Source organism: Ilyonectria robusta, assembly GCF_021365365.1.
Source record: "Ilyonectria robusta strain PMI_751 chromosome Unknown BGZ61scaffold_11, whole genome shotgun sequence".
In the NCBI taxonomy this organism is placed as follows: Eukaryota; Fungi; Ascomycota; class Sordariomycetes; order Hypocreales; family Nectriaceae; genus Ilyonectria; species Ilyonectria robusta.
The window spans coordinates 1,373,007-1,394,661 of NW_025764445.1; the positions used below are offsets into that span (position 1 = coordinate 1,373,007).

Genomic DNA, 21,655 nt, shown 5'->3' on the forward strand with positions numbered 1-21,655 from the left:
GGGAGCCAGTTGACGGGACCGTCGTCAACCAGCTACCACTTGAACTTGACAGCGAGGTCCCACGTCCCCGAAGTTGACGCCCGTCTCGCGCGGTAAGCGGCGGTGCCACCGCCCACGATGTCTCGGACCGACGACAGCGGCCGATGCTCAACCTGCACACGTTCTGGCTTCGCGTCGACCTCGGCCGAAATGAGGCATCTCCCCGTCGCATCTTCTTCAAGCGACGGATTATTGCCGAGCTGTACTGTATCCATCAGTGTATAGCCGACAACCATGGTCTTGAAATGAGCGGAATCCTGGTGGATATTGATTGGCTCCCCTCCATATATTCCACCCCGATCGAAGACCCATGGCTCGGCCGAGTCTCGGTAGACATAGAGCCCGTGCAGGAATAAACGCGTGGGTTGAGCCTCAAAGACGTTTTGCGCAAGGCTGCAAAGGCGGAGGAGGCCATCCTTGTAAGAGCCATCCTTGTAAGAGCCATCCTTGTAAGAGCCTTCCTTGTAAGAGCCTTCCTCCGATTCGATCATGTGCCCAATGACCTGGACGCGCGCCCACTTGAACTCGCTACTGTCCTTGGAAAGCAGATAGAAACGAGGGTCGGTGGATCGAGTCGAGGGGGTGACGTGCCAGGTGGAGAATGACTCGCGAGGGCCGAGATCCGCACGCTGGAGCCAGGCAAGCAATGTCTGTCCAGCGTCAAGTGGCGAAAGATCGGGTGTCAGGTGGCCGTGGGATTTAGCAAGGGACGACCAGCTCGTGTTGTCGAAATACTTGGCAAAGAAACCTCGCACGCTGCCGTGGATGTGGCCGTTGACGTCGTCGAGGACGCTATTGAGTAGGTCCATGATGGATGACTTTCGTTTGTTCGAGTTGAGTATAGGCGGTGGGACTGTTGGTGTTCGTGTTGGTGATGGTTAATTGGTGCTTCATTGTGAGGCTGTTGATTGGAAGTTGGGGTTATCACAACTCCACACCGAAGGGAACAACGCCTTGGCCTGGAAGCGTGTGACTGAGCAGACGTGATGTGTCGTTTTCTCAGTGGCTGGGTTTTACACAATGGGATTTGCACATTCGGGATAGGGTTCTACCGGACCGCTGTCGGCGACGTGAGACTTGGAGCAGCGCCGAGCGTAGCCGACTCATAATCCGGCGTGAGTATGAGCGCATATTAGCTGTTTATAAATCCCCCTTGAAGCTCGCAGATGTCTTCTTAGAACTTGGTCTTGAAGATGCCGACTGAACCAAGCAAGCATTCTCAACCTGCTCCCCAAACATCAGCAACAACTTGACCATGGCGCTTCTGAAAGACACTCTTATCTCTTCCGACATTTACAACAACCTCCCATACATTGGCGATGTCTCACATGCCCCCGAAGAGAGATCTGCGGATCTTGATGCTCTTCGTGAGCTCTTGAGCAAGCATCACGTCCCTCGCGGAGTCAGCTTGCGACTCGTTCATAAGCACTTCGACACAGGTGTTGGCGAGGTCATGGTCTTCAAGAATGCCACCATCTACACGGGCGCCGTCCAGCTCATGGGTCCCGTCGACACTGCTCAAGCTGAAGGTTTGAAGCCAATTCACTATTTTGTCGATGAGAACAGCACCCTCCAGGCGTATGAGTACGGCACAACCGGCACAAACGTCCCCGACATGTCTGGGTCCGAGCCGTTCCTCGCCGAATTCTGTCGCCTCGTCATTGAGCGCCGTGTACAGCGCGTGTTTGGACTGAAGCTCAGGGATGAGCCGGAGACCATGAACATCAAATGGACCGAATACGAGATTCCGCATAAACGATGCACCATCATGATTCCCGAAGGAATGCCATGTCCCCCTGATACCCCCGAGACGTACATGTACCTTCACTTTGGCACTTTCACAGACACTTAGGTCCCTAGCTCTTTCATAAAACTCATCTGCTCTGGCTCTTTTATAAACATCTAGCTACCTTGTCTCCTAATACACATAGTGTAAAAAACTGCCAGATGCCACATGCGAAGTGTTGGCAGAGGGTCGCTAGTTCCTACTTGATGGGAACTTTGGTCCCCGCCAAATTAGTCTAATCTGTATATTTACGCAAGCGCATATATTTTTGAGGAGCTTCTTGCGATCAGTCTTATGCCTCTTAAGATAGTCTGCCCTATTCTGACACCGCTGAGCTGCAGGGCGCAGCAGGGTCTGTTCTTTTAATATAGCTCCAAAAAAGCAATTAGAATATTATGAAGTTAATTAAGATCTTATTAATATAAACAGTAAAGCATATAGATTGGGGGCTAGTGGCAGGGAATCTGTTGCAGAGCGGAGATAATCAAGATTTCATCTGATAAACTCAAGCAGTAGTATGGTATGTGTAATATTAAGTTAGGTAATCCACTATTATGACGTGCTCCCTGAATTATATCCTACTATTCAGTCTATTATTTGTGTACCGATCCTTTCTTCGCACTTTATTTGGTAACCCTCGCGTATATCTGCTGGGTATGTTCCCAAACCTTCTCAGTCAACTTCCTCTGGTCCACCAGGACTTTCTCATTATCCGCCGATTCGCTCTTGTTAGATACTAGGAAGACTCCGCCGCCAGACTGTTTCGCTGTCTCGAGTCCTTCCGGAATCGGGACGGAGAGACCTTGACGTGCCGGGACGGTATAACGGGCATTGGTGACATGGAAGAGAGATCTCGCGCCTGCATCTTCCGGGCTCGCCGCCAAAAAGGTACAAATGATAGGTGACACGATCCATCGCAGCAGGAAGCCGATAACTCCGCTGGAACCGCGCGTGAACAGGGGCGTAGCTACCGTCCCCGGGAACTGGTGAACGAAGCTGATGTTGGGGTTCTCCGCAGCCCACTTCTCCAGCATCAGGGTGAGCATTGTTGCGCTGTGCTGCGAAGAGCTGGCGATGGAGAAGTTCCCCGGCTTGACGAGATCTAAGTCGTCCTCCCGCAGGGGCGCCTCTAGTCCACCTGCGAGGACGTTGGTCACATGCGGGTTTTCTGAGTTGTTGAGGAGCGGCAGGAGAAGCTGGATTGCTCGTGCGCGACTGTAGTAGCGGGTCGTCATGGAAGGCTCGAGTCCTTCAGTTGTCTCTGGAACATGGCGATGAGTATTTGGAGACAGCCTTTTTTTTTTTTTGGATATGAACCTACCTATTCGTCCCTGAAAACTGATAAATCCGACTGTGATAAAGAGCAGGTCGACCTTGGTCTCGTTTTGCTTGATCTGACTGACGGCAGCGTCCACGTTACGGACGAGGGAGACATCTTGCTCGATAAACTCCAGCGACGCCGACGGGTTCGATTGTCGCAGCTCTGCCAATAGCGGGACGGCAGCCGCGGTGCTTCGGCCCGTGATATACACGCGCGGCGACTTATCTCTAGTGGCGACGATGAATTGCTCGAGTGTCGCCTTGCCGATGCCAGATGTTGCGCCGATAAAGACGGCCACGAGCCCCGAGGGAAGGGCCGCCGGCAAGGCCTGGGCGTTGGATTGTTTGATGATGGACAGAGCGACCATGATTGTAGATACTGAAGAGAGAAATACAGTAGTTTACGCGGTAAACGACAGCTGCACTGCTCGTAAGTTATATTGACGTAGTGGCTCGTTTTCGGCTTTCGGGGATCGACCGGGTGCCGACCTTCGGGGATCACCGGTTCCCGACCGGGAGGATTACAAATGATTGATTGGCGTAGATGTCGGCGGTTACACTGGCCGAATCCCGGCTGACACATGTGATGGTCCATTTCAAGACAGTGATGTTGCGTGACATTTCTAAGCTGAAAGCTCGATATTTGGTCATCGTGGAAGCATTGATGAGAATTAATTGAAATGTGGAAAAAACCGAATTCTTTGACCTTGTGCCGGTAACTTGCTCATCTTGAGGGAGCAAACAGAAGTTCGATTAGTCAAGACCATGGTCAGGATATCCGTATCGTAGACGATTGCTTAAACCCGGTCACTGTGCCCTTATCGGTTAGAGGGGATAAGCAGCGAATCAACATGGAGAGAGCCCAAAGTCTCCGAGACGGCGTAACTTGGCCCCGCTCGCTCCATGATCTGCTTGCTCTGTAGAGCGCGAGTTCGATCGTTCATTTTATGGCTCACTGGATACTCCATGAGGGAGAAATGCCACGGGAGATCCGACTCTAGAATAAAAACTCGTCATCCATAACATCTGGCGGCCAAAGACATTCCTTTGTGCTCGCGTGTCTCATTTAATATGTACATGATTGAAGCAAGTGGCTTGGGAGAAGTTGATGGCTCGTTGATCGAAAGTCGCAGTTCAGACAAGAATTATCTTTCTGATCTCCGGATTAGGGATCTAATGTCGATGTATTGTAATGGAGCCAACAGTCCACCTAGAGTTTAATACCGTAGGGTAGACCTTTTACTAGCTTACGGGGTCCCTACTTAAGGCATTGAGTCTGCTTGAAAAATAGGACGGCATGCTTTTTCCCTTCTTTAATTGATACAACACCTTCGGTCTCAGTACGCTTATTCCACTATAGCTGTCGCAGCAGTCGATGACGATATTTTTCTTTTTCTTCTTAGAGAGATTCAGAAGTAATTCATCAATTGCTCTTGGTATCTTTCACCCTCAAGAGACTGCTTTTCTACTGGTTTTCTTCTCCCGTTATCCTTCTAGCCTCTACCCTACGGGCGGGTGTGGTCTGCACTAAAGGCGTCTCCCATCACCAAAATATCACATTTGCAGGACAGATACTTGAGGTCGGCAATTCTGCAGGCCTGAATCAATGGACTCGTGTATCTCGTTTTTCTCGCGTAAGTGCGTGGAAATGGAATTGAAACCCTTCAAGCTATTACTTACGATCGGCAAGTAATGTACCACTGCTCACTGAGACATGAACAATTATTTTCAGGTACGATACTTGGGAGTGGCCATCTGAGAAATCAGGCTGCAGCCCGTGATGTCGAATGGCTGTGGCACTTCAAGCTCGAAGTGTCAACCCCCATCTACTTTTACATTAGTCAGTGCCTAAGCAGAGATGTCCTGACGCGTAGAGGGCTCCCTGCCTAGTGATAGGCAAGACTGTTACGTTGTAGACAGAAGTCATGTGTATCGCCTTCTTGATGCTCGGTTCTACCACTAAATAGCCGGTGGCGGCCACGTGGACGATGGTGCCGCATCTTCGGAAAGTTGGATTTAACTGGTATCATAGCATTACCATGTGTTGTTCATCACATGCCAGCTGTCTGGAAAATATCTTGCGATGATGCGATCGATAGGCTTGTTCATGAACCGTTATTCGGTACAGCGGCTATTGAATCGCGCATGTGATCCAAGTGATATCATGGTATCGTGGCCGGATCAAAATAAGGCCACGGCAGGTTTCAGAATAGTGATCAGTAATAGCTGCCACGTCCAAAGCTGCCTTGCCCAGGTTTTCAGATGCCTATTTCTACTAAAAGAACTCGGTTGCGCCTAGACCGAAATCGCCTAGCCAGTTGGTTGGTAGCCCGATGACGATCGCTTGATAACCCTTGTCGTGGGCCACATGGCGGGGTGGAATTGGAGGTGACCCTCGCAAGGTCCGCACAAAAAGGGAATGGTAGCTCCGATCCATGACCTTAACTAAGGCTGGTTTACCCCGTGGCAGACCAAACAAAGATGTGCTCCATCGCCAATCGGCCTAGTTGCTCTATCCCCCTGTGCAGCTTCGGAAGGATGACGATGGGAGATTCATCATCTGATGACGTCTCTCAACAGTTTTCCTGCCCTATCTGCTCCACAGCTTTCTCGGTTTGGTAAGAGGATGGCAACAAAGGGTTAAGGTTGCGAACTGCTCTTGAAAGTGATATGCTCCTTATGCGTCGGGCCGGCCTCTTCTAAACGTCTCCCTTCTTCCACATGCTGGCCTCGATGGTGCCTCGGCTTCCGACTACCGAAATCTAGAGTAAATGTACTCTCGATTCAAAATGATAAACGTCCGTAGGTTTAAAGTTGTGTATTTATTGACCGATGCCTCCCTTTATTATATTTAGTTATCTTCACACCTCAGTCAAAACACTACCCAAGATTCACCTCGAGAACAAAGTCAACAAATCATTTACAGCCCACCCAGAGAAGACGCGAGCGTCGGCGACAATGTCAAAACCGAACCCAAAAGATTCGATCAAATCTACCTGGCCTCTTGGAGACAGGTCGGAATGGGGTTTGAACCACCGGATCATCGATGCGCTCAACGTATACCCCATCACGCCTGGAAAGGAAGTTCCTGTGCATCCGAAGACTGATAAGATACCCTACTTCGTTCAGTGGCAAGGACATGCTTGGGTTCTTATGCACGCCTTTATACCCATTACCATCCACCAGACATGGCTTTGGTATACTGGCAAGGAAAGCCTGAACCCTATCGCCGTATTCTTTCTCTACTTCTTCTCCTTTACCGTGGTTGTCATCCGAGAGGTTAAGGGCGCCAGAAAAGCAGGCCAGGATCTTGGTTATCTTGATGGCGACGTCCACGAGCGCGATGGCATACCTGATGTGGGCGTGGATAAAGTGGCTGCTGCGCTCTGGAAGACCACGGGATCCCGTATCGCCATGGCCACCTACATCTCCTACAATAGCTACCAGTCCCCTGCCATGGCTCTTGGAGACTGGCACTGGTGGGCTTGGCTGTGGTTGCAGATTGGCCTATATGGCATCGTTCTCGACTTCTGGTTCTACGTATACCATCGCGCGATGCACGATATCGATTGGCTGTGGAAGTATCACCGCACTCATCACCTCACAAAGCACCCCAATACACTTCTCGCAGCGTATGCCGACCATGAACAAGAGTTCTTTGACATGGTTGGTGTCCCGTTCTTGACTTGTATGACATTTCGCGCTCTTGGTATCCCGTTGGGCTTCTATGACTGGTGGATTTGCCACCAGTACATCGCCTTCACCGAGGTCCTCGGCCACAGTGGTCTGCGCGTCTACGCTATTCCCCCCTCTACCTTGACCTGGTTACTTCGCATGTTGCATTGCGAGCTCGTCGTTGAGGATCACGACCTACACCACCGCAAGGGTTGGAGGAAGAGCCACAACTATGGGAAGCAGACCAGACTGTGGGATCGAATCTTTGGCACTTGCCACGAACGAATTGAGTCGAAGCCGGAGAACGTTGATTGGGACAACGGAGTGTATTTCCCGATATTATAGGGTTGAGGCTGGACGACGCGTAATCCTTGGATTGCAGTATATCCAACGTCATCCCTTGGTGAAGAAACAGTCAATTGATTCGGGACACTATCATAGCCGGTCTTGCAGCGAGTCAGAAGTGCATGGGTCACATTAAGCGCCTGGGGCGCCATTGGTGGAATTATTGTTACATGCTAAACCATGGAAAGGACGTTGACAAAAGAGATTGTTAGAATTTATTTCATTGATAATTTCATTTGATTCAAGATGTCCAATGAAGTCATGAATTTTCTATGTTTTCCATTCTTCAAACAATTTCCCTGAAATGCAGCGCACTTCTGCAAATAACTTCGTGTCCGTTCAGGGAGCCCTTGCATATCCAACAACCACCATTGATGTTCTCTAAATTTGAGGCGTAAATTCTGTCGAGCACCTTTCTCGTTCTCGACGGATAGTAAGCCCTGTTTATTGGGCCAATTCTTTCGAAATGCGCATGTCGAAAACCCTCTCAGCAACGACGCCCACCACCCATGCCTCCTCCCGTGCGGCGTCCTCCACCCATCACAACGACTCGAGGGCCACCCATTCTGGGACCACCCATGGGGGCCATTCGTCCTCCTGTGTGATGGACGTGTGTTACCCTTACGGGTCTCGGGCCCATGACAGGACCGTGGTGTACAACGGTGTGGCGTCGTGGCGGGAAGCACATGTTCTCGGCTTGTCTTTTTGGTTGTAGTAGAATTGGTTGGCTTCAAAGGGGAGGTATGTTTAAGTTATTGACGTTGCGAGTATGGTTGGTTTCGTCAAGATACAATGGGTAGATGTAATGTAATCGTTGCTGAGCTGATCGATAATGATTCATGAAGAAGAAAGAAAGGTAGACTATATACACATTGACGGTCGCGCCTGTCAATACGTTTGCGTCATGCCTCGTCACAGGCTTTCCGCTAACTGTGCTTGGCGCTCTAGAGTTTACTCCATCTCATTCATGTGGCGATGCTCGGGGACCTGACCAACGCCGGAAAAAGACTAGGCCTGAATATGCTTCAACGCCCTCGCTATAATCGCGCTTCAATACGTCAATTGAGTTCGGCGACGTCCGGCGTGGGCTTGTGGCTTGAATACTACAACGTGATATTTATTCCGAGGCTCCCGTTAGCCTCTCCGCTACTCGGATGTCGTCAACCGTTTGCATAGTGGCGCTTTCAGCTGCTCCATGTCAAGCCGAACTTCAGCGAGGCTTTATGTGGGTATGCATTGAACCGGTGGTATGTATCGGCCGAGTTAATTTGGTTGACACGTGAAGATTTCAACGCCTTTACAAGCCACCAAAAGAAGAACAGTAAATCGGTCATATCCTTCCAGCCCCGGCGTCCAGTTTTGCCCATTCCATAGATGAACGAAATCGGTATACGAGATGGTCCCTCTCCCCGCATTTAGTAAGCCCCGTGCTTCTGCCTTGTCTCGTATGTTAACCAAGAGGTCTTGCCGAGAAACATTGTTCGCTTCGTCTGGCTTTTGTTGCTCCTGCCGAGATACAAGAACAGGCATTGATCCCATTTCCGCTAGCAGAGTACAAGTATGACTTGTGAGTGCTGAATAAACCGACCGAACCAGATAGGACACGAGAATGGTTCTATATGCGCTCCATATCTCCTCCTCTTGTAATGGCATTGTGTCACGTAACAAAGGCAATGCATCGGGAAGAGATTCGCCAGTTTCGTGATATCCAGCGCCGTCTAGCTCATCTGTGTTGAGACTGGAAGATGCAGAGGAGGTCCAGGACGATGGCGGGACTGTTTTTGGCTGTAGCTCAATGACTTGGAAATGAAGTAACAATTCTCTTGTCCAGGATGCCATCAGAGCTTCGTGCTGTTTGCAAGGACGTTGTCGCCCCGCAACGGCGCCAAAAAGTCCAATAATCTGGTACAGTATCATGGCCTGTACTCGAGCAAGAGCTTCGCGAAAGGCGAAAAGGGCGGCTTTCGACTTGTTTTCATGGGTGTCTAAGATTGAAGGATGATATGCCAATGTGTTCCCCGACTTCGAGGATTCGATGAGTTGCTGAACCTCGGTTTCAAGCAATTGAGACAGGACGAGCCGGCCTTGATCACCTAGCGTACTGTGAGCAGCGCAGACACCAAGTGCTCTTTGGAGGGAGTGGTGGAGTTGGACGTGAGGTTTGATGCGGAGCCGGAGAGCTGGATGTAGAATAAATGGACTCGACGCGGTTGCTGCGAATGATGTGACGAAGGACATGAGTTCCCCCGCACAGAAGTCCCAAGTCTCAGAATCATGCCCTCGTGGCCATATATCGTGTGCTGGTAGTGCTCGGGGGATGCTTTCTCTTATTCGTTGACTGTTCCGATGGTGTTGTTTGCGGCGATGTCTTGAGACTTGACTGTCCCCTCGAGCCTTATCGACGCTCCTGCTTCTGATACAAGTGGACTGGTCTAGCCGCCCAAGCAGAGATTCCAACGTCTCATTCTCGATGTTTGCTTCCTGTTCATATATTTGTCGGACTGGTGGCTGTGGCTCACATGGAGGTGGCGGGTTTGGAGCATCCCAAGCCAAGTCCAATGGGGAGCTCGTCAAGTCAGGCAAAGCTGCCATCTCAAAATCGCTCAGACCAGTCTCATTCACGCCCTCCAATATAGGGATGTTATCCACCCAATCCCACAGGTCCGAGGACGTTGAACCGTCAACTAAGGGCTCATTCGGCGGTGTCTGCGTGATTGGGTAGGGAAATTCGCAGACAAGGGTCTTCTGGACGCATCGACGGCATGCTGGAGTCCCGCGGTCGCAGCGCCGCTTGGCTGAGACGCAGGCGGCACAGGATGTTTTGCGGAGCGACATGATGATCTCGAAATGAGGCTCATGAGTCTGAGACTGATGGGTTTGACAGATGGACGGGGTTCGGTTTCGGACGGATCGGAGTGGAGAAATGTCAAGGTGCATTAGTAAGACAAAGCAACCCGTTTCGTTACCCGCGCGCGATCCGATTGTGTATCTACATGTGTCTCAACGGGATACCAGACTCGAGATGTTCTTGGAGATGGTTTTTTAAGTATCGCCGAAGAGTGCAAAGCAATTAAAGATAACTTGATCCATAAATCGGCAGTGTGCTGCGAAAGACATTATGGGGTGATTGACGAGCGCATCTGTGTACCTAATAGCCATACTTAAATCAGCCCAGAAACACTCTTGATAATCTCTCATTCCAAAATCATGTTTGAGTCGGGTGAATCACGTCTTCCTGAGGTGAAGCGTAGTTGTCTAGCCTATCTTGAGGCAATAGAAGTAGTTAATATGCTACCAAGTGACAACAATACCAATATTTCGGACTTAGTCTGAGGTTCATCGGTGACGACTACTCATATCTCCATCCTCGCTATTGCTGCAGCTGTATCTACCAAGCCAACAATACCCAGATCTTCCTTTGTCACGAGGACATCCTCCCCCGAATAACTTTTTTCCTGAACAAGTTCCCAGTACGTGTGTGCGGCGTCCATCAACTCTGCCCAACCAGGCCACAAGTTGTAGTACGTCCCTTTACTAACCGTGATGTATTCTGCCTTCTTTTCATTGACCGATGCCCACAGCGAAAGAAGCTCTCCTGCAGTCATCTGATCTGTCGCACCGAGAACGAACCTAGCTGGAAGGGTCGTTTGAGGTTGGTCCAAGATTGCCCGAGCAAAGAGTCCAACATTGGTTCTTGCATCACCAATCAGAGTGAATGGTACCGAGGATGGAGTTGCCAGCAGTTGAATGTACTGATCCGGACCAGCGCTTGGAATTGCAATTGGTTTGTAAAACGGGTACTGTAAATTCGAGGCGTACATACTGACCCAAAGAAACGTCGTCTTACGCAACAACTCTAGGTCTGACCTAATGTAGTCGTCGACTTTGTTCTTGGAAACGAAGTGCGGTATGATAGCTTTGCCTTGACTGATTTGAGCTGCATTGGGAAGCGTCGACCAGATGTAGTGCTGAAGGGTTGACGTTGCGGCTGCAGCTTTGGCCAGGTTTATACCCTGAGTTGATTCGGTGTCGATTGCATTGTCCACGCCAAGAGTTGCAAAAGGTTCGAAGAAGTTGGTCGCTGCGAAGATGGCATAGGAGCCGACAAATGCAGCTTGGAGGGAGGCAATGTCGTTAAGATCAGCTTGTACAACTTCGGCGCCAAGGTCGCGAAGTGAGACAGCCGCCGCGCTTTTCGAGTTTCTGGTGATAGCCCGGACGGTATAAGCATCATCGCTGAGGAGTGCCCGGACCACAGAGCCGCCCTGGATGCCAGTGGCACCAATGATTGAGACGAGCTTGGGCATGTTGGCGAGATTGAAGAGGGTTGACAGGTTGTTTGGTTGGTTCAATGGAATGTAAGGTATTGTGCTCAGCGATGTGAGAGGTTGGATCATGGGGGATTGATGCCATTAAATGCACCACCACTTGCCTCCCGTCTATGCCTGCAGTGGAGAAGCCATCCCAACAACTCATCTCTTTCATCGAATACCTAATTAAGTCGACCCACGCATGTCCGCAGTTGGGCAGTGGGTGAGAGTGGCCATGACAAACCAATCTCCACTTCTCTCCGCCCTCCGCTTCCGGCTGCTCCACTTCTCGCCGCCGCCCCACTTTACTCCGCCGTGATCCCGTTGACAGCAGACACGCGTGCTCCGTAAGCTAGATTGCAGAGACTCGCCTTTGACTCGCGTGGTTCAAGTAGACTCTTGCCATCGACGATTGCGGCCATTATATATAAGAGCTGGCAGTTCCTTCAGAAACAGACCTGATTCGACAAACCACTACAATCCACACATCTAGATGATTCAACGACTCGTCAAATTCCGCAAAATGCCCATCACAGAATTTGTTTTTCCCCGCCTCAATCAAGATCCGAATCTCTTGAAAGGTCTCAAAGACGTATTGCCACCGGCGGCCAAAGCCACCTTTTCCGATGTTCCCGGCTTGTTGAATCACTACCGCGGCAAGGTGGTCAAGGCCCAGCGTATCGCTGAGAGCGCAGCGATCGAGCATAGTGGCTTGGTTCTAACTCTGGGTATGTCGCTTCCACTATCTTTTAATATCACCACATCGATCTTCAGCTAATAATGTGCAGAGTGGGATGACATATCCTCATTCAATACTTTCTGGGCCTCCGAAAAGTTTGCATCCTTCCGGGAGACCATGAAGCCCTACCTGCTGGGTCCTGTAGCACCAGACCTGTTTAGCTCTGACAAACAAACCCACTCGGGTGGGACAACGTCTTGCAAATATACACAATACGTCAAGGTCCATGATATCAACACGGAAGCCACACAAGTGGAAAGCGCTTGGCAGGCATTGGTTTCCGAGCTAGGAAAACAGGACACGCCGAGTTTCAGCGGCTGGGAAGTCCAGGGCGCAAGTTCGTTTGCGGGAATGCTTGGGTGGGACTCTCTGGAGGTGATTCTTCCTATTTCCTCTCATCAGCGGTGAGAAAATACTAAAATTAATGGGATGTAGGATTTCGAGACTGCGACAGAGGTGCCTTTGGTAAAAGCACGTTTGGAGAAACTGGCAACGTATGGGCTTGCATCATCTTATCTCTTGGAGCTGGAAAAGAAGACCTAATGCTGAGCCCATCGAAAGCTTACAAATAGTTCCTCCCCTCTCAATATTATTCAAACCTTTGACAAACCTAAAGCATATAATTGTGCCTATGAAGACATTCTGCTACATTAAAAATAAAGAGTGAACAGTGCATCCACACTGATGCTAACTTGTAGCACGATTGAACATTTATTGCTTGATCGAAAGTGCTGTGCATTCCTGATGCTGAAACCGTAGTACCTCCGTGACATATCGTCACTTATAAGTATCGCTCCCCTGCAATCAGGGACGTCACCGACCACGATGTAAAGCCGACGTGGCGGACTACGTGACTGTCCTGGCCCTCGACAGCTGCATACATCACTGTCTTCGGTGACGCATCGGCATCAGACGAACGGGCATTGCAGACCTCGCTGATCCCCATACTGAAACTTCTCACATGAGGCATTCGATTTCCGTATTGGACCACGAACTATGCTATCCAGAGTCAGACGATTATTGCACCACGCACAATCAACGAAAAATTGATTACAAATGGGGACTTGCTGCAACCGATGGGCTAAAGTTGAATAATAAGGTCTTTATACTACTATACATCTTAACCTAAATCCGAATCTCACCTCTAATATGACCTTCTTTTATTCCTATTGATATTCAGACGCACTTTCATAAATGCTACCATCATCCTTATTTGAGTCCTGGTATGGGCTGTGCAACATCGAATCTGAGTCTAGTCTCAGAAGTGATGCAAAAATGTTCCTCTCTTCCTCGATAGATTGGCGGCTCCCGTAACACGTTCTGTCACGCTCTCCGTTCAACAAAGCCCATGCCTTAGTCTTCACTCTTCGTTCTGTATCCGAGCTGAGACGTCGAACAATTTCAGGGACTAGGACTTCCATCACGCGGGGTAATGCGTGCAGTGCTACAGACGATAGTAGGTGGGTTCCAGAGGCATTGACCACATCGAGACAGCATCCAGCCTCGATGAAAACTTTGATCGAGTCGAGTTGGTTATTTTCTGTTGCCTTAAAGATTGGTGTTTCCCCAACCTCATCAACGGCCTCCAGATCAGCACCTTGCCTTACTAGGATGGTAAGATATTAGCGAGCGTCTCATACCTTGCCGAACTACCCCTCTACGATTCGACAAAGCCGTATGCGATCATTGGGTTATGCAACGAAAAGATACCAGAAAGTCGCAACACAAACATGGTTTTTGAGACAATAGAATCCATTCCCATCACGGACATGCGGGTTGCGGATGAACCTCTAACTCTGGACACCTGTGGCTTCTGCTGGCTCCGGGAAGAGTCGCAGTACCTGGGGACGTCGCGACCCTTTGTGTCAGTTGACGAAGATCATGGAACTGTCCAAGCATTCCTGGAAGAGACTATCCGGGTCACAAAGTCTGCTCTTGGATCAAGCGCGATATATATATACGACTGGAGGGTGGGTTGTGGAGTCCTTTAGTTCGCTCGAGCATCAGGCACAGCTGGCCACTAACGCGACACATCTTGCCAGTACAGAAAGAATGGGACCGACTACGAAGACAAAAGTCTCGAGGAGGAAATCAAGGACCACCGACATCTCACCTATGCCCCCATTGGAGTTGCTCATAGCGGTACGGGGCCCTAATTCCCAGTTTTGTTTATACAGGGAAACATGCCCTGATTAACGTCTGAAGACTATTCCCATCAAGGTGCATTAGATCGGCTTTTCTTACATTTAACTCAAGACGAGCTAGCGACCTACAAACAGAATGGAGCTAAAGTTCGCCTCATTAAGTAAGATTCAGCTGACCCGAATGAGTCGCCATGGAACTGACCCTGTATGAATGAAGCGCATGGAGGCCCTTAGGACAGGTTGAGAATGCTCCACTCGGCGTCTGTGATCGGCGCTCTGTTCACAGTGAGGATTTGATCGAAGTCGACAAAGTACTTCCCAACGTTGTGGAGCTAGAGGCTTATCTCTACTCTCGGCCGCATCATAAATGGTATTATATATCGAGGCAGACACCGGGAGATATCCTAATGTTTGTGCAATGGGAAGGCTACGAAATTCCCAGTGATACCAGTAGGCCATCCAGGACCCTTCTTTCCTTCACTGGAGTAGGAACTGACCTAGTAATAGCGGGTGTATTTCATGCGTCTCTAAGTGGACCACAGACGACGGTGGGGAATAAGCCACGCGAATCTATCGAAGTGCGCATGATTGTGATTTCATAAGTTTGAAATCGTGGAGCAGTGTAGCCCGAAATGCAGCATAACATGCATGCCGTCAGAGACGCGGATAAGAGCTAATTGACGTGGGTTGAAGTTCGATTAGCTCTAATGAATGATGAAACAATTTAGTCGACAACATGATAGGCATTCCGTAAGACCTTTTATCCTTGCAATAGGCCATATTGGCTCCAAATTCCCGATATCATCCATGCCATTTCCAAAGAACCCATTTTTCGATGCGTTGTTGTCCCGTGATGCCCAGCACTTAGCGCTAGGACTTCGCTGTCATGTCGAAGCGAAGCCGTATCTGGCCCGACCCTGTGAAGGGGATCTTGGAATTCTCTTCGATAATGACCATTCTTTCGGCCGAAAGATACTGTTGCCAGGGCCGACTTTTGGCAGCTTGGCATGGTTGGGAGGGAAGCTGCGGAGAGCTGGCAAGACTGGAGAGTGAGTTGTGTGATCTCGCTAAAGGAGATTCCCAGTGCTCGGCTGTACTCATTTTGAAGCCTGGCAGCGGATGTCGTGAATGAGCAGTTTAAAAGATCTCGAGCTGCAAGAACAGAGATAGGATAATAGCAGTGCAATCAAGGTACGCAAGGCAGGATTTCAAAAGCCCCGCGTCAACTTTTATATTCAGGCGGGCCGCCCTGTAATGCTGGATGTACTCCAACCTCTAAGAATCACATGCAGACTTCTTGTATTTTACCGTAATACCACCAATTAGATTGCGATTACTCTAACTCTTGCAGCAAGTAAAACAAGATTTTTATTCTAATGAACGAATCATAGCGTGACACATTTCGTATTGCCACCCTGCCAATTATTTATTTCCGCTTTTAGGAATGCCCTCACTCACATACAGCAACCCAAACCTGCCGGCATAGCTGCCGTAAGAGCCCGTCACTTCCAAATAGTTTCCCTCACTTGCCTCCCCTCTTCCGCCAAATGACACATATTGCTAACTGCAACAATCTAAGCCTAGAGTTCAATTTCTGCCCGCGCACTTCCTCCTTTTTCCCTTTTTCCCATTTTCCCCTTTTCGCTGCAACCTGACGCCAACAAGCTCTGGTAAATTGCAATAGACTCCATTTTACGGCTCGTGCAGTGTAACAACGGACCGAGCCCTATAGTGGCTGCTAGCCGTACCTATAATCCCAAGTATTATTAGTTGTTTTTAGCTTACTTAATATCGTCAGATAGATTAAAGCCATGCAGTATTCTCAAACAGTAAGTGCTACACCCAATTGCCAGTATTATAATAATAGACTAAACTTTTAGTCCGATAATCGTTTGGCGTAGCAGGAGTACAGGCCTTAATATAAAAAGGTTAGAGGCCATTAATATATATATATCCAGAGGGGGACTCAAATCTCTATACTGTAAAACGGCAGTTGACAGGGAATTAAAGCCGCTCAGCAATATCCAACAGATAACAACGGAGTCCTCGTGGGCGCTGCTATCGCTTGGTTTACTACCGCTGTTCTACGTCCCCAACGTTGCGGTGTAAAATTTCTAGATTTGGTTGGCGTCTGATTCCTAATTAAGAGAACACGGCACTTTCATGCTAGTTACAATCATTACGCCGCAACTGGATGCTGCACAGCGTGTCTTAAGTTAACTATGCCAACCTAATTTGACAGCTCATAGACTCCACAGCCTCACAATCATCATGCTCTGTTCGTACCTTTCAGAGAATTTGTCTTGAGAGATCAGATTCCGAAATGCCCACCTGAAGAACAGCCCGTATCGTCAAACCGGTAGCACTTGGCCGATGAAGGCGACGATGCTCGCTCGCTCGATTGCTCACTCGCTCGATTCGAACCACCGCAGTGCAGCGATTCAGCCTGACGCAAATGAAAATTAGGGATAAGAGAGTGGGATAGTACCAATCACCGATTAGCACCGCAGTTCCGACGACTGGCGAGTCGCTGTAGATCCAGGCAAGGGGCTGGAAACTTTCCGCCTTATGAGAAGTTCAGTTCCATTAAAGGCTATAGATAAACGATGTGCAACGCCGTCGTATGCCTTGGACTATGACGTTCCGCCTGTCTTTCCTCGCAGTAAAGCCATTATCTCTTCTCCACAATACGAGTTCCCCTCCGCAGCCGCAACAACCTCTTGCGTGATCTGAATCTCATCTCCACGTGCCTCCAGCAGTAAATCCAATGTCTTTCCCCCATCAAAATTCCCTGCTGCAGCCACAACAACCTCTGGAGTAATCTGAATCTCATCTCCACATGCCTCCAGCAGTAAAGCTATTGTCCGTTCCCCGTTAAAATTCCTTGCTGCAGCCACGACAACCTCTGGAGTAATCTGAATCTCATCTCCACGTGCCTCCAGCAGTAAATCCAATGTCTTTCCCCCGTCAAAATTCCCTGCTGCAGCCACAACAACCTCTGGAGTAATCTGAATCTCATCTCCACGTGCCTCCAGCAGTAAAGCCATTGTCCGTTCCCCGGAAATATTCCCCGCTGCAGCCACAACAACCTCCTGCGTGACCTTGGCTCCACTGTTTAGCAGGCATCTTACCGTCCTTGGATGCCCATTCAATGCGGCTGCGAGAAGAGCTGTTCGGAAAGGACCACCCCCTGTGTCACAATCAGCCCCACGACGAAGCAGCGTTTGAACCAGCTCGCTATGACCCTGCGCCGCTGCGGCCTTGACCGCTGTGCCGAAATACCCGCCCCGTGAGTTGACGTCGACGTCTTCGCGGCTCACGATGTGTACAACCACCTCAAGTAAACCAAAATAGCTCGTAAGCGTCAAATCTGTCCAGTGAAACAAATGGCTCCAAGGAATTTCGAAATCTGCTTTCCATACCTCAACCCATGTCGGGATGTGTCCTTTGGATATACGACAGAGCTCACGGGCATTTTGTAGAAATGCGTCTCTTTTAGACCCATCCTGAGACTTGTAGTGCAACGTCCAGTTCATGGCAGCATATGAGATGAAAGGCAAAGCCTTGCTGCCAGACGTGCCCTGTGCTGTCATGTCGAGATCTTTAAGTGACAGCAAACGAACGCAAGAGACAAAAATGGTGCTGTGCGCCAAAGGCACATCAATGCTGCTCTGCCATACGTTCTGCAGTTCAGGACTTGTCAAGAACTCTCTTGCCGTCTGGTGCATGAGAGATACTTTGTTGTCGTAAACACTGACGAACAGGCCACAGAGGTTTTTCACCGTCCTTTTGAAGTTTTCGGGACGCCACAGCCTAGACTTGAGGCCGTCATAACTTCTGAACTCTTGTTCTTGCAATGCCAGGGAGTAGTTGACTTCGTCAAGTGTTAGGGGCCGTGTGGCAGCGATGATAATCTGGAGGAGATATCTAGCTCGCTTCTCATTCTGGCTGCGGCTCAGAATCTTCTCGTAGGCGTCGAATATCCCCGATGGAAGCTGAGATAGTAGGTCCTCTATGTCTGAAGCTCTGCTGTACGCACTTCGATTTTGGTAGATGATATCGAAAGTGAGACTAAGCCAGAGATAGGTGCGGTTATCCATGGCTTTGAGACATTCCGAGATCTTCTGACGATCTACTGCCTCGAAATCCTCTGCAAATTCGTCAACTTTGTGGTCGATAACGAGGTCAATCTCATGACGAATCTCTTCAGACTTGTCATCTCCGTCGAATCGGATGTATATTTCAGCGGCAGACGATTTCTTGAACTTGGAGAAAGACATATCCAGGTCATCATACGGACGACTTGTAATGAGGAACTTGAGTCTTGATGACGGATGTGTCCGGTTGCCGAAGTAGAAGGTCTGAAGTGCCTCGAGTATCTCTTCACGACCGCGTTGGCTGCATTCGTCCAAGGCATCGAGCACACAGACGACCTCCCCAGCGTTGGTTTCCTTCACACAAGCTGTTAAGATCTGCCAGAGCTGATGAAAGTTGTTTCGTAGGCTTTTCCCGTAGTTTTGATAAGAGTCAGCTGCTTGGCGGATCAGTGAGTCGGCACTGTGTTGGGTGAAGAGCTGGTGTAAGATAGCGGACAAGGCGTCATGGCTGTCGGTACGCCGCTCTTCGCCATCCTTGAAAAAGAAGTAGCAGACCGTAGTAGTTGCGGGGTTAGCCAACTGTCGTATCTGGTCAACTATAGACCGTGCTAACACGGACTTGCCGCAGCCAGGACCGGCGGAGACCCAGATGATGCTTGAGGTGGTGCTTTCGAGCCATTCTTGATACCTGTTGTCCTTGAAGAACCACTCACACGTGCCAGGGATTCTCCTTGGGTTGAAATTCTTGTATGCGTCATGTTCTGCGGCCAGCAACTCAAGCAGTTCTCTTTCATGCTTTTCGTACTGCCTTCGGACATGCATATTGCCTTCCCCGTCGGTCCGAGCAGCAATCTCAGTTCGCCCTGTGAAGTCCACATTCTCGTCATGTCGCGATACAACTGTATTCTGTTAGTGGGGGCCATTTTCAAGGGACGAGCCACCTACACTGCGTGCGAAGAGTTATTGGGCTGTCCGTGTTTGGGTAGAAATCCAAGAGTGCCTTCGTTGTAGAGGCAGCTCGCGCTGCAGCAAAGTCCTGCCATTTCTTGTTCTTGTGGCTATCCGCATAGTCACAGACTGCCTTAACAATGATGCACGGGATCTCGTCCCATACACCGGCTCCTTCCATCTCGAAGGCAATGAGGTCGTGGTCCTTGGCAATCCTGTCGCGATCTAGTCCAGACTTCATGACGGTATCGCCTGATCCCACGCATCCGATGAACACCCCAAGCTCTGGTGCCACTAAGGCGTCACCTTCATGGTGCTGGAATTTTCGCTTGTTGAGGCGACTTCTGGGAACGAGACTGCCGTCACACTGAAGCTCCTCGCACGAAGCACTCGAGGCTGCTTTACAGGCACCCGATTCACTGCAACCACAGTTCCAAGAGTCACGGTGCCTGTGAAGATAGCCTGGCTCAAAGAGGCGATCCTCAGATGCTGTAGGACGGTTGTAGAGGTCCCGATGCCCGGCATTCATCGCCTTCTGCTGAATTTGCTCCAGGGCCTGGCTGGCTCGGCGCTGCAGGTCGTCGCGTCCATCGCGCGTCTCAAATATTGCAACAAGGGATCGGATATCCTTGCTAGGCCTGCCCAGCCTATCTTCAACAGTGTCCTTGGGGGCGAACTTGCCGGGATGCTGTCGCCCCAGGTCATATTGCACGATGCTCTTGCTGATGACCACATCTCCTAGCAGAAGCTCTTTGCTTGTCCTGGCTCCAGGTACTCCACCACAAATACCGGCCAAGATGGCTAATTTGATCTTGGTGTAGCTTGATCGGAGACTGGCCGCTGCGCTTGCAGCGTTGACCTTTCCCATGCCGGGGAGGAGAAGAAGAACGACGTGATGGCTTCCAATCCGGCCCGTCTTGTATTTGTTGTTGTCCCCGGGTGCATTTCCCAACTGGCCTCCATCTCCTTCCTGGATCTCGTCGAAAGCAAGAGCAACGGCATCGTATTCGCAGCCGACGGCGCATATTACCGCAATCTGAAAGCCCTCGCGGCGGAGAGCGCTGGCATGGCTAGACATGGGGAAAGGTCCAAGATTCGTCGGGATAGGAAATTGTTACAGCAGCAGCAGGCTCTCACGACCATCGTTTGGTGAAGACGAGGAGTGATTGTCGATGGCTGGTGAGCCGTCTGTTGTGAGATCCACGATGTGTATCGAGTTGAGTTGCCTACACGTAGGCAGCAATGCGAGGCTATGCAGGGCCGTAAGACTGCCTGAGGCCACAACTGCGCGGCTTGCGGCTGTGTCCACTCTCGACCAACCGTAAGATTTTGTCTCACTCAGAACCAGGCTGGCGCTTCACCTATGACACCGATTAGTTCGTTTGATTGACTACTCCACCATATATTTTCGTGTGTAGCTATATTGTGTGTGACGCGCTGAGATTGTCCGATATATTATTGAGGAATATTGCACGGCATCGGCTAAAGTTACCAGTACACGGCATACGCACAAGCTCAAAGAACCAACGCTATCACAGCCAGGATGACACCCACACCTGGTAATAAACCGCGAATGAACGTCTCCTTCGCTGCCTCTTGCAGAAGCCTCTTAAACTCAGTGCCATTTGAGTCTGCTGCGTCTGAACCTGACTTGTGTTCAGTTGAGGCTTGCTTCCGCATCTCCATTACAATTTTTGGGTGAATGTAGCCCTATACGGGACGATGAGGAGGGTGAAGCATGCGCTGGACCAGAGGAGACGGAACGAGCCTGTGCTAGTAAAGGGGAAGCTTCACACCCCCGCGTTGGGAGGCAGACTTTCGGCTTTAGGAGTGGCCTTATCTTCAAAACCAAAAAGCTTTTCCTTTTCCGATGTTTATTCAATCAGGCCTTGATTGGTAAGCACTGGGGAAATGCAACTCGGGAAGTGGAATTTGTCTTTCGAGTTTGTCTTTGGAGTTTGTCTTTCACGACTTTTATGATTAGTGAGGCAAAATGATCCCACTATCCGAACTCATAGGCGGATTCCGAGGCCTAATCAAGCAGTTCAGTCCCGTTTGGGGTAAAGGGTCTTTGATTACCTCCGGATTGAATATGAATAAGCGTATTTAGCAGCCCCAGCTCACGGATAACAGGAAAGTAAGACCATCGACCATAGCCGCCTTGTCGGAAAGCGCCGTGGAAGCAAGAGATTGCCTGACCCAGCAGCCCAACTCCGCTCCACTCCATGTATTCCTTGAATCACAAGCGGAGT

General features: G+C 49.9%; 10 protein-coding genes across 10 annotated transcripts; 4 read left to right on the top strand and 6 right to left on the bottom strand.

Moving 5' to 3' along the window:
- Positions 1-32: 32 nt before the first annotated feature.
- BGZ61DRAFT_533335 (uncharacterized protein) lies at positions 33-848 on the bottom strand (the record flags this gene model as incomplete). Its single annotated transcript, XM_046253988.1, has 1 exon — positions 33-848. One exon carries the CDS (start codon positions 846-848, stop codon positions 33-35), a length of 816 nt encoding a protein of 271 aa, XP_046103965.1.
- Positions 849-1,227: 379 nt separating this feature from the next.
- On the top strand, positions 1,228-1,921 carry BGZ61DRAFT_453327 (uncharacterized protein). Its single transcript, XM_046246065.1, has one exon. The coding sequence runs from the start codon at positions 1,295-1,297 to the stop codon at positions 1,889-1,891; it is 597 nt and encodes a 198-aa protein (XP_046103966.1). The 5' UTR covers positions 1,228-1,294; the 3' UTR covers positions 1,892-1,921.
- A 351-nt stretch (positions 1,922-2,272) lies between these two features.
- BGZ61DRAFT_421850 (uncharacterized protein) lies at positions 2,273-3,548 on the bottom strand. Its single transcript, XM_046243521.1, has 2 exons — positions 3,147-3,548; positions 2,273-3,086 (listed from the first exon to the last, which is right to left on the bottom strand). Exons 1-2 carry the CDS (start codon positions 3,511-3,513, stop codon positions 2,449-2,451), a joined length of 1,005 nt encoding a protein of 334 aa, XP_046103967.1. The 5' UTR covers positions 3,514-3,548; the 3' UTR covers positions 2,273-2,448.
- Positions 3,549-6,103: 2,555 nt separating this feature from the next.
- BGZ61DRAFT_478884 (uncharacterized protein) lies at positions 6,104-7,165 on the top strand (the record flags this gene model as incomplete). Its single annotated transcript, XM_046249055.1, has 1 exon — positions 6,104-7,165. One exon carries the CDS (start codon positions 6,104-6,106, stop codon positions 7,163-7,165), a length of 1,062 nt encoding a protein of 353 aa, XP_046103968.1.
- Positions 7,166-7,985: 820 nt separating this feature from the next.
- BGZ61DRAFT_453330 (uncharacterized protein) lies at positions 7,986-10,033 on the bottom strand. The gene has a single exon (XM_046246066.1). The coding sequence runs from the start codon at positions 9,998-10,000 to the stop codon at positions 8,429-8,431; it is 1,572 nt and encodes a 523-aa protein (XP_046103969.1). The 5' UTR covers positions 10,001-10,033; the 3' UTR covers positions 7,986-8,428.
- Positions 10,034-10,557: 524 nt separating this feature from the next.
- BGZ61DRAFT_279329 (uncharacterized protein) lies at positions 10,558-11,472 on the bottom strand (the record flags this gene model as incomplete). Its single annotated transcript, XM_046238435.1, has 1 exon — positions 10,558-11,472. A coding segment is annotated over one exon (915 nt), but the record flags the coding sequence as incomplete, so codon positions are not given.
- Positions 11,473-11,998: 526 nt separating this feature from the next.
- BGZ61DRAFT_533340 (uncharacterized protein) lies at positions 11,999-12,757 on the top strand (the record flags this gene model as incomplete). The annotated part of the gene is made up of 3 exons (XM_046253989.1): positions 11,999-12,203; positions 12,264-12,589; positions 12,650-12,757. 3 exons carry the CDS (start codon positions 11,999-12,001, stop codon positions 12,755-12,757), a joined length of 639 nt encoding a protein of 212 aa, XP_046103971.1.
- A 623-nt stretch (positions 12,758-13,380) lies between these two features.
- Positions 13,381-14,113, bottom strand: BGZ61DRAFT_478888 (uncharacterized protein; the record flags this gene model as incomplete). The annotated part of the gene is made up of 2 exons (XM_046249056.1): positions 13,381-13,820; positions 13,984-14,113. 2 exons carry the CDS (start codon positions 14,111-14,113, stop codon positions 13,381-13,383), a joined length of 570 nt encoding a protein of 189 aa, XP_046103972.1.
- A 460-nt stretch (positions 14,114-14,573) lies between these two features.
- Positions 14,574-14,960, top strand: BGZ61DRAFT_353031 (uncharacterized protein; the record flags this gene model as incomplete). The annotated part of the gene is made up of 1 exon (XM_046240475.1): positions 14,574-14,960. A coding segment is annotated over one exon (387 nt), but the record flags the coding sequence as incomplete, so codon positions are not given.
- A 1,963-nt stretch (positions 14,961-16,923) lies between these two features.
- On the bottom strand, positions 16,924-20,214 carry BGZ61DRAFT_421861 (uncharacterized protein). The gene is made up of 3 exons (XM_046243522.1): positions 19,401-20,214; positions 17,262-19,354; positions 16,924-17,168 (listed from the first exon to the last, which is right to left on the bottom strand). Exons 1-3 carry the CDS (start codon positions 19,930-19,932, stop codon positions 16,992-16,994), a joined length of 2,802 nt encoding a protein of 933 aa, XP_046103974.1. The 5' UTR covers positions 19,933-20,214; the 3' UTR covers positions 16,924-16,991.
- Between the last annotated feature and the right edge of the window lie 1,441 nt (positions 20,215-21,655).

What these genes read in the sequence shown, in the direction of transcription:
- BGZ61DRAFT_453330 (XM_046246066.1), bottom strand. Translation starts at nt 10,000, where the DNA reads ATGTCGCTCCGCAAAACATCCTGTGCCGCCTGCGTCTCAGCCAAGCGG.
- BGZ61DRAFT_453327 (XM_046246065.1), top strand. Translation starts at nt 1,295, where the DNA reads ATGGCGCTTCTGAAAGACACTCTTATCTCTTCCGACATTTACAACAAC.
- BGZ61DRAFT_421850 (XM_046243521.1), bottom strand. Translation starts at nt 3,513, where the DNA reads ATGGTCGCTCTGTCCATCATCAAACAATCCAACGCCCAGGCCTTGCCG. An exon ending in CAGTTTTCAGGGACGAATAG is followed by an intron (nt 3,087 to 3,146) that starts GTAGGTTCATAT and finishes GCCATGTTCCAG; the next exon opens with AGACAACTGAAGGACTCGAG.
- BGZ61DRAFT_421861 (XM_046243522.1), bottom strand. Translation starts at nt 19,932, where the DNA reads ATGAATGCCGGGCATCGGGACCTCTACAACCGTCCTACAGCATCTGAG. An exon ending in AATAACTCTTCGCACGCAGT is followed by an intron (nt 19,355 to 19,400) that starts GTAGGTGGCTCG and finishes AACAGAATACAG; the next exon opens with TTGTATCGCGACATGACGAG. An exon ending in AGATTCAGATTACTCCAGAG is followed by an intron (nt 17,169 to 17,261) that starts GTTGTCGTGGCT and finishes ATTACTCCAGAG; the next exon opens with GTTGTTGTGGCTGCAGCAGG.